The 19,697-nt window shown below is 46.5% G+C and overlaps 1 protein-coding gene across 3 annotated transcripts in view; it reads right to left on the bottom strand.

The window, feature by feature from the left end:
• LOC123753784 (NACHT and WD repeat domain-containing protein 2) overlaps positions 1 to 19,697 on the bottom strand; it is a 73,472-nt gene that overhangs the window by 41,269 nt on the left and 12,506 nt on the right. For all 3 annotated transcript variants that reach the window (XM_069307875.1, XM_069307872.1, XM_069307884.1), the window contains exons 6-12: positions 18,193 to 18,337; positions 11,974 to 12,199; positions 10,992 to 11,190; positions 9,248 to 9,487; positions 5,986 to 6,087; positions 1,866 to 1,964; positions 171 to 310 (exon numbers count right to left, since the gene is read on the bottom strand). In XM_069307875.1, the coding sequence (XP_069163976.1) occupies positions 171 to 310; positions 1,866 to 1,964; positions 5,986 to 6,087; positions 9,248 to 9,487; positions 10,992 to 11,190; positions 11,974 to 12,199; positions 18,193 to 18,337 (1,151 nt within the window). The remainder of the gene's footprint in view (positions 1 to 170; positions 311 to 1,865; positions 1,965 to 5,985; positions 6,088 to 9,247; positions 9,488 to 10,991; positions 11,191 to 11,973; positions 12,200 to 18,192; positions 18,338 to 19,697) is intronic.

Here is a 19,697-nt window from a genome sequence, read left to right as displayed (position 1 = left end):
AATGATATAATGACATAATAGTACAACACGGTTCCTGCTTGAAAACAAAAACACAAAAGCATGACTTGATCTTGCTTCCTATGTTTATTTCCTCTCAACCCATACTCCACCCCGCCCCGCCCAGACTCTACCTCTTCCTTTCTCCGCCCGTTCCTTCCCTCCCCGCTCACTTGATAATGTCCATGGCCAGGTCCTCCCCCAGCGCCGTCACCTCCAGGAACTGGTTCTCATCGTCGATCATCCTCCTGAGGAGCGTGTAGTCCTTAGAGAGTTCCGGGTCGTTCTCCTCCGACACACACGACACCACGATCTGCGGGACCATCACCACCATCATTTACTACTTCTTATAGGACCAAGGACCATCACCATCAATTACTTCTTATAGGAACATCACCATCACCTACTCCTTGTCATAGGACCATCACCTACTCCTCGTCATAGGACCATCACTATATACTGACCTCATTTTGTGTGCTATCACTCCATGGTCACATTAATCAAATGCCTTTACGACGTCCGTGTATACCACATCTGCATTCTGTTTTTCCTCTAATGCCTCAGTGATTATTGCCATTCATTACTGCATGCATTACTGTAGGTGCAGCTGCCACCCATATGGACGGGTGTGGAGCAGGATTAGTGACGGTGTATCTGATCCCCCCCCCCCTCCCAGTTACAAACTGCCTTGTATAGAGACAGTTGTGGTCCAGTTTGTGAACGTCCGCTGGATAATTGTGGGTGCATGGTAGGCAGATTAAAAGTATATGCAACTAGCTCACCGCAGATGTCAACCGTTTGGCTTAAGAGATGAGTTGGATCTAGCACTTGACCTTTCTGGCACTCGCCTACATAATAAGTAGGGTGTCCATAATACACTAAACTAACTCAACTTCTCACTCGTTGTGTTAGGGCGTCGTGAGGTCACTGTCAGTTTCGTTTGCTAAACTGTGAATCTATAATGTTAACAATGTAACTAGCTCACCAATGCTGTAACTTGCTGAGCTAAACGCACAGTTTGGAGTTCATTTCCCAAGGCTGTAATCTTTCCCAATACCTTTCAGGGAATGGGTATGAGGGGCAATAATAAATGAAATAAACTAAGCTAAACTAGGGGGTCTTTGGTAATAATGTGTGTGACTGAATTTATGAGTCTAGAAAGGGGGCTTAATTTTAATGTACGAAACACTTGCATGGTTTAGGATACTGAATTTACTTTCATGTGCAATTGGTTTCGAACTTTTAAGAGATCTTTGGCGTTTGAACGTGATGCGGAACAGACAAGTGTAGTGCAAATTCAGGATCGTACATTTTTCCTTGGATGTGTGTCAGTGGCTAACACTGCTTCATCGCCTGCTCACACCAGGTGAGTGTGAGCAGGCGAGGAATGAGAGAGACAACGGGCGAGGAAGTAAGAGAGGCACAGCGAACGAGGAAGCAAGAGAGAGTGACACAACAAGCGAGGAAGTAAGAGAGAGTGACACAGCGGGCGAGGAAGTAAGAGACACGCTACGAGCGAGGAAGTAAGAGAGAGAGAGGGAGAGAGAGAGACACACAGCGGGCGAGGAATTATGAGACACACTACGAGCGAGGAAGTAAGAGAGAGAGAGAGAGAGACACACACAGCGGGCAAGGAAGTAAGAGAGAGAGACACATCGGGCGAGGAAGTATGAGAGACACAGCGGGCGAGGAAGTAAGAGAGAGAGACAGCGGGCGAGGAAGTATGAGAGACACAGCGGGCGAGGAAGTAAGAGAGAGAGACAGCGGGCGAGGAAGTATGAGAGACACAGCGGGCGAGGAAGTAAGAGAGAGAGACAGTGAGCGAGGAAGTATGAGAGACACAGCGGGAGAGGCGAGGGTGAACGTACCTTAACATTGGGAGGGAGTCTGGTGGGGATCCAAGACATACGGTTGGCATCAGTGGCGCCTGTCACTTGGTCAACGCTGTCCAGGAAGATGAGCAGCGGCTGAAGCAACGAGAGACATGGTTAGCGAGGGGGAGGACGGGGGAGGAGGGAGAGAGAAGCGGAAAGCGAGGCACGGGTTGGTCATGTAGTAACTCTCGTTACATAGTCAACGCCCTCATGTAACTCCCTAGTACCTTTCCCTCTTGTTAGAGAGGGAGCGAGTAATAGAGACAAGGCACAAGTAGTAGAAGAGGGAGCGAGGGAATTATCAGAGGGAAAGCGCCAAGCCATTACGACTGTATAGCACTTGGAAGGGATCAGGATAAGGATTTCGGATGGGACGAGAGAGGGGGGTAGAAATAGCCTAAGCTACTCTATCCCTTTGAGATGTAATTCTTGCTTATCTCAATAAACATACTTGAACTTGAAATGGGACGAGAGGGGGGGGGGTGAGGAAAAGGAGAAAAGACCCTTCAACGAGAGATAAGTGGCGGGGTTAGTATGAGATCGAAGGAGGTTGATTAACCCTTCTCTATAAGAGATGATTAAGCGGAGCAGGGAGAGTCAGAGAAATGAAAGGATGGAAAGGTAATGGCATAGTGGAAACGTGAGAGGAAAAGTGAAAGAGAAGCAGAGAGAAAGGGAGATATGATGTTGTGAATAACTGTAGGAAACTAAGAAGACGGAGATGGGACCTGAAATGACAACAATGCATCATATCCGGAGAAATTGTTAATCATAATACAACATGAAAATAGAACAATAACCCTTCAAAATCATGTTGAAGCTGTTTAACAAAAAAACATCAGTCCTTGGACCTATACTGTTTCTGATATATGTAAATGATCTCCCAGAGGGTATAGACTCGTTCCTCTCACTGTTTGCTGATGATGGAAAAATTATGAGGAGGATTGAAACAGGATGATAGTAGAAGGTTACAAGATGACCTTGACAGACTTAATGAATGGTCCAACAAATGGCTACAAAAATTCAACCCGAGTAAATGCAAGGTAATGAAACTAGGCAGTGAAAACAGGAGGCCAGACACAGGATACCGAATGGGAGATGAAGTACTTCGTGAAACGGGCAGAAAGATCTAAGAGTTGATATCACACCAAACCTGTCTCCATAAATAGTTACATCTGCGGCATACGCGAGGCTGGCTAACATCAGAACAAAACATCAGAACTTCAGGAACCTGTGTAAGGAATCATTCAGAACCTTGTATACCACATATGTAAGACCAATCCTGGAGTGTGCGGCCCCAGCATGGAACCCGTACCTTGCCAAGCACAAGACGAACCTGGAAAAAGTTCAGAGGTATGCCACTAGGCTAGTCCCAGAACTAAGAGGCATGAGTTACAAGGAAAGGCTGCGCGAGATGCACCTCACGACACTGGAAGACAAGAGTAAGGGGAGACATGATCACGACCTACAAAATTCTCAGAGGAATTGACAGAGTAGATAAGGATAAACTTTTTAACAGGAGTGGTACACGAACAAGGGGACACAGGTGGAAACTGAGTACCCACATGAGCCACAGGGACGTTAGAAAGAACTTTTTCAGTGTCAGAGTAGTTAACAAGTGGAATGCATTAGGCAGTGATGTGGTGGAGGCTGACTCCACCATACACAGTTTCATATGTAGATATGATAGAGCCCAATAGGCTCAGGAATCTGGACAACAGTTGATTGACAGCTGAGAGGCGGGACCAAAGAGACAAAGCTCAACCCCCGCAAGCACAAATAGGTGAGTACAGAGGGGACCTCGCGGCTGAGTGGACAGCGCTCGGGGATAGTAGTCCTAGGTGTAGGTCCTAAGAATGATCACTGTCACGCGCCGCTCACCTTGGCCTTGTGTTACATGAGGTTACAGTTAAACAGCGCGGGATCATGCTACTGATCCTGTAACCCCATGCCGTGGGACTTCACTCCCTCCACTAGAGTGTCACATATCACCCCAGGGAGCTCTCCTAGTCATGCCTCATGACCGGTCACCACTTGACCTTGGACCCAAGGGGGAGAGGAGAAGGCCCAGCTCACACTGCTAAACACAATCCTGCAGTATGTGACTCCCCACCGGGCCTGCCCACCTATGCGTGCAGAGAATTGGCCGGACTTCCGGCAGTAGTCTCACTTCCACCTCTCCCTTCCTGGTCGCCAGCTGGGTAATTCTCTCTGCGTCCCAGCAACGCCGTTAGTTCGAATATAATATATCTACAGCAGCCCAGGATCGTATTATATGCTGCCAGTACTAGAATTCAAATATACCGTCGTGTTGCCATCTCAGGGTCACTCTTTAGAAAATGCCAGTACCAGTGTTCAAATCTAATGTCGTAGTGCCAACACAGGGTCTCACTCTATGCCACGCCAGTAACAGTATAGTATAATCATGTTATTAATCACAAAGCTCAATGAGATGGAGGTTACAGCAAAAGCAGTGATAAAATAATAAAAGTTTACTCAAAGTAAACTACAACACACGAGATACATGTAAGGATTTATGGAAATAATAATCATAATGGTGACAGCAGCACTCCTCGGGTGGCCGCCGGCAGCTCACATCAGCTGATGAGTTAAAGGGATCACTGGCCCCTCCTCACGGGGGCGGCTCCGTCAGCGTCGCTCTTCACTCCTTCCCGGGCCGGCCACACGCTGTCTTCGCCAATCAGTAGAATATATACGTGCTGTCCCGCAGCCTAATCTACTCCTATGACTTATATGCACTAATAAATGCCTAAGCATAATAATAATAGGCCTATCTTGCCTACTAACCAAGGGAAATATGATCTACCTTAACATAACCTGTCCTCAAACGCTTAGGCTCCTGTCGCCGTTTGCCAAGTACTCCGTTCCTCGCGTTGTTCCCAGCGTTCCAGAAGAATTAGGAGTCCATAGGCGTCGTGAAGACCCTCGTCATCTCCGTGCTCATTCCATGAGTGAAGTTAATGGGCGTTGGCTCGTCCAGTCGTCACTGCATGCGTCGTTCCCTCAAGCACTCCTTGACCGAGACCACACTCAAGGCTTAGGATGCATCTTCTCCCTCCTGAGTTCCTAGTGGACGGGATCCAATCACCACAGCTCTGAATGCTTTGGAGTTCCACTGACGGCGAGTCACTCACTCCTCCAGCCGTCGTAACTCTCGACTTCTCCAAGACTATTTGCACACGGTCCTCGGCGTCCTCACACCACTGGATTAGGCTTCCTCGCACTTCCCTGAAGTACTGCAGTCCTTGTTAGTCATTATACATTCGTCAGGCTGTGTATATCCACATAAGGAGGCTCTTAGACCTCGGAACTCGAGAGCTCAATCAGCGCACGTCCGTTCCCAACGAAGCGCCAAGTAGCTCTGAGCGCCTAGAGCGCCAGGCGGCGGGCCAGGTCTCTCGGTGACGTCAGACCCAGGGGCGGGCTCTGATTGGTCAACGAAGTCATGTGACCTCAGCCAGCCAATCACCGACCGGCGGGGCGTCGTACACAAAATGGTGGATTTGCAGGCCAGGCGGCGCCATTTTGTTGTACCCAGGGCGCCACTTTTTCACTTCCCTGCAAATTTACAAATGCAAATTTCTCCCCAAATAAGCAACCATTCTGGAAGCCTCATACATCAAAAGATTCCCTGCACCTCAGAGAACCTGCAGGTAAGCTGATATGACTCTTACAGCTGGCATATGGGAGAAACTGGAGGGGACACCGTCACATCACCACTTACAAAATAATAATGAGAATCGATCAAATTGACAAAAGAGGAATTCCTGAAACCAGCAACTTCTGGAACAAGAGGTCACAGATTCAAGCTAAGGAAACGAAGATGCCGAAAAAATATATTAGAACAAGAGTGGTGGACGGTTGGAAGAAGTGAGAAAGTAGAGGAGGCCAAACCGTTAGTAGTTTCAAAGCCTCATATGACAAAGAGTACTGGGAAGACGGGACTCCACGAGTGTAGTTCTCATCCTGTTTTACACTTAGGTAATTCCACAGGTAATTACACACACACACACACACACACACACACACACACACACACACACACACACACACACACACACACACACACACACACACACACACACACGCTCACCATCTGAGGCGTGGCACAGTTTAGAAGCTCCTTCAGGTGGGCGGTGAGGGGCACCAGGTCATCAGGAATATCCTCAAACGGTAGCATGTAGTTGTAGGAGATCTGTGGGAGGGAGCACCTGGCATTAGTCTAGGGGAGGGAGAGAGAGAACGAAAGAGAGATAAATAATACCGACAGGACACGAAACAGGAACATGCAATAATTATCTAAAACGCAGAGAAAAAATTATATAATTTTAGTATTAGTGAAACAAGCCGTCAGTTAGCATAAGGTAATGTAATTAAACAGGGTGTTGGATAGTTAGACAGGGTGTTGGGTGGGTAGACAGGGTGTTGGGGAGGTTAGACAGGGTGTTGGGGAGGTTAGACAGGGTGTTGGGTGGTTAGACAGGGTGTTGGGGTGGTTAGACAGGGTGTTGGATAGTTAGACAGAGTGTTGGGTGGTTAGACAGAGTGTTGGGTGGTTAGACAGGGTGTTGGGGAGGTTAGACAGGGTGTTGGGGAGGTTAGACAGGGTGTTGGGGAGGTTAGACAGGGTGTTGGGGAGGTTAGACAGGGTGTTGGGTGGTTAGACAGGGTGTTGGGTGGTTAGACAGGGTGTTGGGTGGTTAGACAGGGTGTTGGGGAGGTTAGACAGGGTGTTGGGGAGGTTAGACAGGGTGTTGGGGAGGTTAGACAGGGTGTTGGGTGGTTAGACAGGGTGTTGGGTGGTTAAACAGAGTGTTGGGGAGGTTAGACAGGGTGTTGGGTGGTTAGACAGGGTGTTGGGGAGGTTAGACAGAGTGTTGGGGTAGTTAAGACAGGGTGTTGGGTGGTTAGACAGGGTGTTGGGTGGTTAGACAGGATGTTGGGGAGGTTAGACAGGGTGTTGGGGTGATTAGACAGGGTGTGGGGTAGTTAAGACAGGGTGTTGGGTAGTTAGACAGGGTGTTGGGTAGTTAGACAGGGTGTTGGGTAGTTAGACAGGATGATGGGTAGTTAGTCACTGCTCTGGGCAGTAGGAACAAGCTTAATTAACAATATATAATTCTTCCACAGATTAGAAATAATTCCTTGACTCACATTTCCTGTATTCAATAATTTGTGTTACTACATGGAGGAGGTAACAAAGGAGGTAATAAAGCCCCACAAACATTACCCATCTACACTCGCCACATATTTACCAGGAGTTACTCAACAAAACACGTCATTCACTAAGATGTGATTAGTTAATTATATAACCAAGTAATGGAGTAACCACCACGCTCGTGTCCCTAAATAATGCCAGCCAGCCAGTCAATCCAGTCTGTCAATCAATAAGAAAGCCAGCCAGTAAGCCAGCCAGTCAATCAATCAATAATCCAGCCAGCCAACCAGTCAGCCAACCAGTCAGCCAGTCAATCAGCCAGCCAACCAGTCTGTCAATCAATAAGAAAGCCAGCCAGCCAGTAAGCCAGCCAGTCAATCAATCAGTAATCAAGCCAGTCAGCCAGCCAGCCAATCAATAATCCAGCCAGCCAACCAGCCAGCCAGCCAGCTAGCTAACTAGCAAGCAAGCAAGTCAGCCAGCTAGCCAGCCAGTCAGCCAGCTAGACGGTCAATCAATGAACCAGTCAAACGGTCAATCAATAAACCAACCAGCCAGCCATCCAGCCAGACGGTCAATCAATGAACCAGCCAGCCAGCCAGACGGTCAATTAATGAACCAGCCAGCCAGGAAGCCAAATGGTCAATCAATGAACCAGCCAGCCAACCAGTTGACCATCTGACTAATTAGCAGCGATCCAGTAATTCAGACTAATTATATAATTAGATCAGAGTTCAAAGGTCAGGCCATATATATTTAATGGGACACAAACTCAGCCTTTGAAATCTGATACCTATCTACCTTACAGCACAGGTGAGGGAGGTGGGGCAACCGCCTTCAGGGACCCAGAAAACCAACAAGTACAGAGACCTAGAACGTTGTTACAGGTTCGTGCCGATAGGATCTGAGACTCTGGGCGCCTGGGGTAAATGTGCACTTAAGTTCTTTAAGGAGGTGGGCGAGGAACTCATCGGGAAAACTAAAGACTCACGAGCGGTCAGTTTCCTGTTCCAGAGCCTCAGTGTCGCAGTTCAGAGAGGTAATGCGTTCTGTATCCTGGGTACGCACCCAACCTCCGAGGAGCTGGACGAGGTCTTCGAACACTGATTGTTATATTGTTATATTGTTATATTGTTATATATATATATATATATATATATATATATATATATATATATATATATATATATATATATATATATATATATATATATATATATGTCGTACCTAGTAGCCAGAACTCACTTCTCAGCCTACTATTCAAGGCCCGATTTGCCTAATAAGCCAAGTTTTCCTGAATTATTATATTTACTATAATTTTTTCTTATGAAATGATAAAGCAACCCTTTTCTCTATGTATGAGGTCAATTTTTTTTATTGGAGTTAAAATTAACGTAGATATATGACCGAACCTAACCAACCCTACCTAACCTAACCTAACCTATATTTATAGGTAAGGTTAGGTTAGGTAGCCAAAAAAAGCTAGGTTAGGTTAGGTAGGTTAGGTAGACGAAAAAACATTAATTCATGAAAACTTGGCTTATTAGGCAAATCGGGCCTTGAATAGTAGGCTGAGAAGTGCGTTCTGGCTATTAGGTACGACATATATATATATATATATATATATATATATATATATATATATATATATATATATATATATATATATATATATATATATATATATATATATATATATATATGACTATGAGTTTTCAGTCGCATATAGTCCTGGGGACCATTCAGGCTTGTTCGCATATATATATATATATATATATATATATATATATATATATATATATATATATATATATATATATATATATGACAGCTTCCAGTTGAGTTGTTCATAATTCAAGTTCCTCATAGTTCCAGCTGTGTCGGGAATATATATACTAAATATGCCATATTTTGGCTCTGATTATCTGGTTGGGATACCTTTACCTTGTGACCTAGAGGAGGGGGGGGGGTGACACACTACCCTTCACCTGGTGACCTTATTGATATGTCACTCACGTTCACCTGCTGATTTTGCTATGGCAAATAACCTGGTGATGCCACTGATACAATGGCTTGGTGATTCCACTGATACAATGACCTGGTGATGCCACTAATACAATGACCTGGTGATGTCACTGATACAATGACCTGGTGACCCCACTGATGCGTTATGGAAGTGGTAAGGAGGAGGACCAACCTGGTGACAGATGGATGTGAGGAGGGCGGTGAGAGCGGTGGACTCTGGGGAGGTGCCGACGAAGCGGATGACGAGGATGGGCTTGGCGTGGGAGAGCCATTCGATGCAGTTGGAGGCACACTTGGCCAGCAGGGAGGTCTTGCCGCAGCCTCCAGCCCCGTGCAGCAGCAGAGGACTCACGTAGGGACCCTTGATGTAGTCCTCCACCTTCTTCACCTCCTCCTCCCGCCCATAGAACACCTGACATAAACAAACAATAGGAAATATTAAAGTAACAGATTTTATGTCAAGAGTTTGTTCTCTGTTGGTTAACGCTGGCTCTGTTCTGTAACCTGCGGGAAGACCACAGGACCTGTTCACTGTGTGGAGACCACAGGACCTGTTCACTGTGTGGAGACCACAGGACCTGTTCACTGTCTGGAGACCACAGGACCTGTTCACTGTCTGGAGACCACAGGACCTGTTCACTGTCTGGAGACCACAGGATCTGTTCACTGTCTGGAGACCACAGGACCTGTTCACTGTCTGGAGACCACAGGACCTGTTCACTGTCTGGAGACTACAGGACCTGTTCACTGTCTGGAGACCACAGGACCTGTTCACTGTCTGGAGACCACAGGATCTGTTCACTGTCTGGAGACCACAGGATCTGTTCACTGTCTGGAGACCACAGGACCTGTTCACTGTCTGGAGACCACAGGACCTGTTCACTGTCTGGAGACCACAGGACCTGTTCACTGTCTGGAGACCACAGGACCTGTTCACTGTCTGGAGACCACAGGACCTGTTCACTGTCTGGAGACCACAGGACCTGTTCACTGTGTGGAGACCACAGGACCTGTTCACTGTCTGGAGACCACAGGATCTGTTCACTGTCTGGAGACCACAGGACCTGTTCACTGTCTGGAGACCACAGGACCTGTTCACTGTCTGGAGACCACAGGACCTGTTCACTGTCTGGAGACCACAGGACCTGTTCACTGTCTGGAGACCACAGGACCTGTTCACTGTCTGGAGACCACAGGACCTGTTCACTGTCTGGAGACCACAGGACCTGTTCACTGTCTGGAGACCACAGGACCTGTTCACTGTCTGGAGACTACAGGACCTGTTCACTGTCTGGAGACCACAGGACCTGTTCACTGTCTGGAGACCACAGGATCTGTTCACTGTCTGGAGACCACAGGACCTGTTCACTGTCTGGAGACCACAGGACCTGTTCACTGTCTGGAGACCACAGGACCTGTTCACTGTCTGGAGTCCACAGGACCTGTTCACTGTCTGGAGACCACACGACCTGTTCACTGTCTGGAGACCACAGGACCTGTTCACTGTCTGGAGACCACAGGACCTGTTCACTGTCTGGAGACTACACGACCTATTTACTTAAGCACTTGGGAAACTACTCAGCTCATACAGAGAGAGAGAAAACAAGGTAATTCAATATTTTTCAAGTGAAGAATACTTGCAGACGAGCGACAACAACAATGTGGCAAAGCTCTTCTAAATACAGACCAACATTGTTTGTGTCGCACCCTCCACCCGGAGTTGGTAACGTGGGTCAGTGGTGACAGTCCCATTATTGCCCGAAACGGTATGTGTACTAGTGGCTTTAGGTATTGTATGTACTACCTCTATCTTTAAATCTAACAGAATCTTTGTACTGTAACTCTGCAACTATGTACTTTTCCTAAATAAATTATTATTATTTATTATTATTATTACCTCCACCCGGAGTACTCACCGTGACGGAGTTCTTGCAGGCGTGAAGGTGCTGCAGGATTTCAGTGATGATTTGCCCCTGGGCCGAGGAGTCCTCCTTGCGCATAGCTCTATCGATGAGCTTGGTCATGCCCTTATAGAAGTGGGTACAGAACTCCTGCAGGTACTCGCCGTGGGTCTCTTTCGCCAGGCCCTCGCGGCCGATCCACTCCACCGTGTACCTGCGACAAAAACGAACGTTGTGAAATATAAAAGTTTACCGGATTAAAATAATAAATGAAAACGGAGAATGAGGTGTAATATATTTTGTTGTTTTCTCTCTGTTTCGTGTGGGGTTCCTAGGACATTATTCACACAGATGACAATATGTTTTTGTTGGAGGTTATCTCTTTTTGAAGTAAAAAATTGAGAAATATGTATCAATATCCAATTGTAGTTTATGCCAATGACAGCTGGCTAGGGGTTCTGTGCTGTCATTGATCCTGTAATGGTATTTGTTGGCAAGCCAGAAAATACGGGAGCCAGTTGGTATGGGTCTACTAATTTGAGGCGAGCCTACTTGAAATAGCTTGCCATTGCCTTGTTCTGTAATTCTTTATCATTCTTTTATTCGGTTCTGTTACATGTAAGTACACCATATACACTACACATGTATATGTATATACTCGTACATAATATATTTTTAGCACTGATTACAAACATGCTTAATACGTAGTTTGAAATGCGGCCAAGATTTGCCATCTGGCCTAAGCCTATTACCAGCTTCGCACGGCCCTGTCTGTCGATACTTACAATAATTAGCGATTTCTGATGGTAATAGTGACGATTCCTGTAGTAAATGGTAGTTTCCTACTTCGTCTGCAGTAGATGGTAGATTATACTGCATCACCTGCAGTAGACTGTAGATTCAATCCTCCCTCACCTGTGGTAGACGCTATCCGCCTTCACATTAGGAAGCCAAAGGTAACAGACAACAAACTCCATCCACCTATCTCCTGCCTCACCTGTGATAATTTGTGGACTCTATCCTGGCGGGAAGCCTGACGTCCCTCAGGTCAGACAAGAGCTTCATGGCCTCTCCGTCGATCTGCCTGTTGACGATGTCGATGAAGTTGGCTGCTCGCCGGAGGTTCTGCAGATTGATGTTGTTGATGTAGCGGACGAGGGCTAGCGTGTGGTTCTTGGTGTTCTTCACGTTCAAGATCCCGTTGATGACCTCACGTTCCGTCACTGAACAGGAAAGTAGGAAGGCAGGTCAAGCGCTATTTACTCATGTGTATCAATTTGTGGGTTAATGTTAACACGAATCGGATATCGCAGGAAATTGCCATTAGACCTCCGGGAACAATGTCGCAGCGAGAGGGGTAAACAATGCTCAAAGTTACTTGGCTAATCAAGTCGCATATGATCAGGTCACACACACATAGGATCATCTTATTCTACTCCAAAACTATCGAGTGATATTTGAGAGGTAAAATCCAAGAGTTGAAGCTGAACTCTCACAACCACAGGTGTGTGCACATATGTTACTTGTGTGTAATAATCTGTGGAAGTCAAGAATTAGCTTTTGGGTTCCGCCTCTAAGTCTAAACTCATTCACTATCTCTCTCTCTCTCTCACACTCACTATCTGGGGAGGAGGGGTCGGTCGCTGCTTTGACGAGCCTAACCTAAGAACAAGTTACACCTTTGTAAATGCTTCACCCACGAACGACAAATACAAATAATTGCCAACAGAACCAAAACACCTAACCTATGGCTAAATATGCAATTAAATGCTAATATATAATAAATTCAACTTATATTCGAGAAAATATATATTTTGAATGAAGAGTGTGTTAAAAGTTGATGAATGAGCCGTTGGGGTCGGCGGATGGATGGACTGAGCCTGAGGACGGGTTGTTCATTCTCCCATTATAAAGCAAGACAAAATGGAGGACAGGCGCGTGAGAGCAGTCCATACCTTCAAGGCTGACACAGGGTGAGTGATGCGGCAGGGGCGGGTTGTAAGGGTGTTTTCTCGGCGGCATTAGTACAGGACTTGGCACCCTAGAGACGCGCGCGTGTAGCTGCAGTGGTGTGTGTGTGTGTGTGTGTGTGTGTACTCACCTAATTGTACTCACCTAATTGTGCTTGCGGGGGTTGAGCTCTGGCTCTTTGGTCCCGCCTCTCAACCGTCAATCAACTGGTGTACAGATTCCTGAGCCTATTGGGCTCTATCATATCTACATTTGAAACTGTGTATGGAGTCAGCCTCCACCACATCACTTCCTAATGCATTCCATTTGCTAACTACTCTGACACTGAAAAAGTTCTTTCTAACGTCTCTGTGGCTCATTTGGGTACTCAGCTTCCACCTGTGTCCCCTTGTTCGCGTCCCACCAGTGTTGAAAAGTTCGTCCTTGTTTACCCGGTCGATTCCCCTGAGGATTTTGTAGGTTGTGATCATGTCTCCCCTTACTCTTCTGTCTTCCAGTGTCGTGAGGTGCATTTCCCGCAGCCTTTCCTCATAACTCATGCCTCTTAGTTCTGGGACTAGTCTAGTAGCATACCTTTGGACTTTTTCCAGCTTCGTCTTGTGCTTGACAAGGTACGGGCTCCATGCTGGGGCCGCATACTCCAGGATTGGTCTTACATATGTGGTGTACAAGATTCTGAATGATTCCTTACACAGGTTCCTGAACGCCGTTCTGATGTTAGCCAGCCTCGCATATGCCGCAGACGTTATTCTCTTTATGTGGGCTTCAGGAGACAGGTTTGGTGTGATATCAACTCCTAGATCTTTCTCTCTGTCTGTTTCATTAAGTACTTCATCTCCTATTCTGTATCCTGTGCCTGGCCTCCTGTTTCCACTGCCTAGTTTCATTACTTTGCATTTACTCGGGTTGAACTTCAACAGCCATTTGTTGGACCATTCACTCAGTCTATCCAGGTCATCTTGTAGCCTCCTACTATCATCCTCTGTTTCAATCCTCCTCATAATTTTTGCATCGTCGGCAAACATTGAGAGGAACGAATCTATACCCTCTGGGAGATCATTTACATATACCAGAAACAGTATAGGTCCGAGGACTGACCCCTGCGGGACTCCACTTGTGACGTCTCGCCAATCTGAGACTTCACCCCTCACACAGACTCGTTGTCTCCTGTTGCTTAGGTATTCCTCTATCCACCGGAGTACCTTCCCTCTCACTCCAGCCTGCATCTCCAACTTTCGCACTAGCCTCTTGTGTGGCACTGTATCAAAGGCTTTCTGACAATCCAAAAATATGCAGTCTGCCCACCCTTCTCTTTCTTGCCTTATTTTTGTTGCCTGGTCGTAGAATTCAAGTAACCCTGTGAGGCAGGACCTGCCATCCCTGAACCCATGTTGATGCTGTGTTACAAAGTTCCTTCGCTCCAGATGCTCCACTAGTTTTTTTCGCACAATCTTCTCCATCAGCTTGCATGGTATGCAGGTTAGGGACACTGGCCTGTAGTTCAGTGCCTCCTGTCTATCCCCTTTCTTGTATATCGGGACTACGTTAGCTGCTTTCCAAATATCTGGCAGTTCCCCTGTTGCCAGTGATTTGTTATACACTATGGAGAGTGGTAGGCTCAGTTCTCTTGCTCCTTCCTTTAGAACCCAAGGGGAGATTCCATCTGGGCCTATAGCCTTCGTCACGTCCAACTCTAGTAAACACTTCCTTACTTCCCCACTGGTAATCTCAAACTCTTCCAGTGGTTCCTGGTTAGCTATTCCCTCACTTACCTCTGGAATTTCTCCTTGTTCTAAGGTGAAGACCTCCTGGAATTTCTTATTCAATTCCTCACACACTTCCTTGTCATTTGTAGTGAATCCTTCCGCCCCTATCCTTAATCTCATAACCTGTTCCTTTACTGTTGTTTTTCTCCTAATGTGGCTATGCAACAATTTAGGCTGAGTCTTTGCCTTGCTTGCGATGTCATTTTCGTATTGTCTTTCTGCCTCTCTTCTCATCCTGACATATTCATTCCTGGCATTCTGGTATCTTTCTCTGCTCTCCAGTGTCCTGTTATTCCTATAGTTTCTCCATGCCCTTTTACTTTGCTGCTTAGCTAGCCTACATCTTTGATTAAACCATGGGTTTCTCATCTTCATTTCTCTGTTTTCCTTTTGGACTGGGACAAACTTGTTTGCTGCGTCCTTGCACTTCTGCGTGATGTAATCCATCATATCTTGGGCCGTCTTTCCCCTGAGCTCTGTTTCCCATGCTATATCTGTTAGGAATTTTCTTATCCCCTCATAGTTTCCCTTTCGGTATGCTAACCTTTTGGTTTCGGTATCCCTCCTCGAGTTCAATAACCCTTCTTCAATCAAGTACTCAAACACCAGTACACTGTGGTCGCTCATTCCTACTGGGTCCTCAAAACCGATTTCTCTTATGTCGGAGTCGTTCAGAGTGAAGACTAGGTCGAGTCTCGCTGGTTCGTCATTGCCTCTCATCCTTGTGGGTTCTCCGACATGCTGCGTTAAAAAGTTGCTTGTCACCACCTCCAATAGTTTGGCTCTCCACGTATCCTCGCCTCCATGCGGTTCCTTGTTCTCCCAGTCAATCTTTCCGTGATTGAAGTCGCCCATGATGAGCAGGTGGGATCTATTTCTACAGGCAGCAGAGGCTGCCCTCTCAATTATAGTGTTAACTGCCTTGTTGTTGTTTTCATACTCTTGACTGGGTCTCCTGTCATTTGGTGGAGGGTTGTATATTACTGCTACTACTATTCTTGGTCCTCCCATTGTTATGGTGCCTGCTATGTAGTCTCTGAACTCCTCACAGCCCGGGATGGCCATCTCCTTAAAACTCCATTCCCTTCTCATGAGTAGGGCCACTCCGCCTCCTCCTCTACCTTCCCTCTCTTTCCTTATTACTGTATACTCCTGGGGAAACACGGCATTCGTTATGATTCCAGAGAGTTTTGTTTCAGTGAGTCCGATTACATCTGGGTTAACTTCTTGTGCTCTTTCCCTTAGTTCACTTGTCTTGCTTGTGATCCCATCTATGTTTGAGTACATCACCCTGAAACTGACTCTCTTCTGCTTCTTTTCTGGGGGGGACCTTTGGGATCTGGGGTGAGTGGGAGCTGGGGGGACCTGGCACGGGGGGATTGGTGGAGGAGGGAGGGCTTGGGGTGGTGGGGGAGAGGGGGAGGGTACAGGGGGTGGATAAGAGGGGGAGGGTACAGGGGGTGGATAAGAGGGGGAGGGTACAGGGGGTGGATAAGAGGGGGAGGGTACAGGGGGTGGGTAAGAGAGGGAGGGTTGGGGAAGCATGGGGAAGCATGGTGTGTGTGTGTGTGTGTGTGTGTGTGTGTGTGTGTGTGTGTGTGTGTGTGTGTGTGTGTGTGTGTGGTGATGAGGAGGGGACTATAGTGCCTCACAGGGGGTACAGGAGCCAGGGCTCACAGGGGGTGCAGGAGCCAGGGCTCACAGGGGGTGCAGGAGCCAGGGCTCACAGGGGGTGCAGGAGCCAGGGCTCACAGGGGGTGCAGGAGCCAGGGCTCACAGGGGGTGCAGGAGCCAGGGCTCACAGAGGGTGCAGGAGCCAGGGCTCACAGAGGGTGCAGGAGCCAGGGCTCACAGAGGATGCAGGAGCCAGGGCTCACAGGGGGTGCAGGAGCCAGGGCTCACAGGGGGTGCAGGAGCCAGGGCTCACAGAGGATGCAGGAGCCAGGGCTCACAGGGGGGTGCAGGAGCCAGCGCTCACAGGGGGGTGCAGGAGCCAGGGCTCACAGGGGGTGCAGGAGCCAGGGCTCACAGGGGGTGCAGGAGCCAGGGCTCACAGAGGATGCAGGAGCCAGGGCTCACAGGGGGGTGCAGGAGCCAGGGCTCACAGGGGGGTGCAGGAGCCAGGGCTCACAGGGGGGTGCAGGAGCCAGGGCTCACAGAGGGTGCAGGAGCCAGGGCTCACAGAGGATGCAGGAGCCAGGGCTCACAGGGGGTGCAGGAGCCAGGGCTCACAGGGGTGCAGGAGCCAGGGCTCACAGGGGGTGCAGGAGCCAGGGCTCACAGAGGATGCAGGAGCCAGGGCTCACAGGGGGGTGCAGGAGCCAGGGCTCACAGGGAGTGCAGGTGCCAGGGCTCACAGGGAGTGCAGGTGCCGGGGCTCACAGGGGGGTGCAGAAGCCAGTGCTAACAGGGAGTGCAGGTGCCAGGGCTCACAGGGAGTGCAGGTGCCAGGGCTCACAGGGAGTGCAGGTGCCAGGGCTCACAGGGAGTGCAGGTGCCAGGGCTCACAGGGAGTGCAGGTGCCAGGGCTCACAGGGAGTACAGGTGCCAGGGCTCACAGGGAGTGCAGGTGCCAGGGCTCACAGGGAGTGCAGGAGCCAGGGCTCACAGGGAGTGCAGGTGCCAGGGCTCACAGGGAGTGCAGGTGCCAGGGCTCACAGGGAGTACAGGTGCCAGGGCTCACAGGGGGGTGCAACTAATGAGAGTATCTAGTGAGCCATTTTCACTCAACAAATTTGCATAAATTACTCCAGTCAATTGAAGGATTACAATCCCTTAAGTGAACAAACAATACAATAGGCTCATGACCTTTGCGTATACTGTATTTGTGTTATTTTATTCCTTGCTCAAGATGCTTACCTATTTGGCTACCAAAGAATTTATTACAATCTTTGCATGCAATACTAAACACGCAACCGTAGCAATTACTTGGCAAACTTTTAATCAAAGTGTTTTATGATATCAAGATTCTTAAATGCCACACTGATATTAATTCGTTTTAGTAGTTTAGGAATTCCATTGAAGTTTTCGTGAAATGGCAGAATTATTGTATTCTTCTTCCTTTTTCAAATTAAAGAAAGTATTACGAGCAAATTGGCTAGCTTTAACAATAAGGTAATATATATATATATATATATATATATATATAGATATATATATATATATATATATATATATATATATATATATATATATATATATATATATATATAATTAGATGTGCAACAAATCATATCGCAATACTCCAGGTCCAGACTCACGGTAGAGGAACGTAAGGCACGCTATAGTCCCCGGAGGTGTCCTTCCTCACCTGGATTTATTTATTTATTTAGTTATCTATAAACAAGATGATGTATTGGGTTGAGAGAATACATAACATTGGTGTTCTCACATTCTTGCGAAGCCACTAATACGCATAGCGTTTCGGGCATTTGATCCAACGGAGCTTCCTAACCAGCACACAAGGAAGCCCTCATCACCTGACATGAAGTAGTTGTGCATAGCCTCCTTGTCCATCTTGTGGGTGTTGTAGCAGGCCTGGGCCGCCTTCCTCAGCAGCTTCTGCATCTTGGCCAGGGTGTCCCACCACGTGGCCTGGTCCTGGGCCTGCAGCTTCGGTACCCGCTGGTCACGTACACCCAGGCACACACAGTGAGAAAACAAGGAAGTAAAACAGGAGAGAAGGGCGGTACAAATATATACAAGGAAAAATGAAGGAAGAGTAAAATGTAGAAATAAAGGAGTGAGAGTAGAAGCAGAACATTCTCATAATCTGTCAGCTGAAAAGTTAATTTTATAGATATATAAAAATAAATAAATAAATAAATAAATATATTTTTAAAATAAATAGGAGAACCATTGATATATCAAACATCTTGTTAAAATTATTCTTTACTTTTAATTTAAAAAAAAAATTATACGAATTTTTCTCTTATTCATCATCAGATCTAAACTACAAAAGTTAAATTAAAATAAGCAGCAAAACAAAGGACTCATACTAGACAAGAATACATATTAAAAGATAAGAGACATAAAGCCACACTAGTTACAAAACTCTCAAATCAACTTACGTCAAGTGATCAAACAAAGTAACACATGACAATTATCTCATACTCAAAAGATAATTCAAAATGACAATAATAACTACAAACTTATATACAAGCAAACCATTTAAAATACTTAGATTCTCAACTAGACACCTTGTAAGAAATATAATATTGCATAAAACTTATCACCAAAAGTTATATATGTCCTAATTAAAACAAATATAACAGTACAAAATATCAACACTCGAAATGAGTATCAAAGACACAAATCATGGGGGAACTAAAGTAAATAATAAAGCATTCAACATTAACTATAAATCAAAACAAGAGGCCTACTGTGAGTTATACAGTGAACAATTGAACAGCTGAACCGTTAATATTTAGCCGAGGCCGCAGCTCCCTAATATATAAGGATTCCATTATTCTCAAATCCGACTGGTCATTCTTGCAAGTGTCTAAAATTTTAAAATCGGATTCCGGAAGAGAATGATTCACAAATTCCAATGAGTTCTAATCTGGGAGATTGCAGGTTAGGATAATGGTAAACCAGTCCTAAATGATATTCATCAGTGCTCCAGGATCCTAATCTTAAGGTTCCGAATGGAACTTACTACGTATCCAGCATTACAGCTGGAACATTTATACATATAAGATACTAGAGCACACGGGGGTAGGCAGTTTGCCTTTCAATTTAAAATAGGAACCTATGATATTTGTATTCACAACAATAAATATAAAGTCTACTTGAGGATAATAATGTTGTAAAAGCTTAAAGCTTCCTCAATCGACTTTTTACAGAAAAACTAATGGTGGCGTAGAAAGGTAATTTGATGTATCTATCTTTTTTTCCTCATTATTCCTATCTTCCTCTCTTCCGCTCTTCCTCTCTCTTCCTCCCTCTTTCCTCAATAGCTACTTAACCAACCAACCGAGCCACA

This window comes from Procambarus clarkii, chromosome 6, assembly GCF_040958095.1.
Source record: "Procambarus clarkii isolate CNS0578487 chromosome 6, FALCON_Pclarkii_2.0, whole genome shotgun sequence".
NCBI classification, from domain to species: Eukaryota; Metazoa; Arthropoda; class Malacostraca; order Decapoda; family Cambaridae; genus Procambarus; species Procambarus clarkii.
The sequence above is the reverse complement of the archived record's forward strand: the minus strand, read 5'-3'. Positions and strand labels throughout refer to the sequence as shown.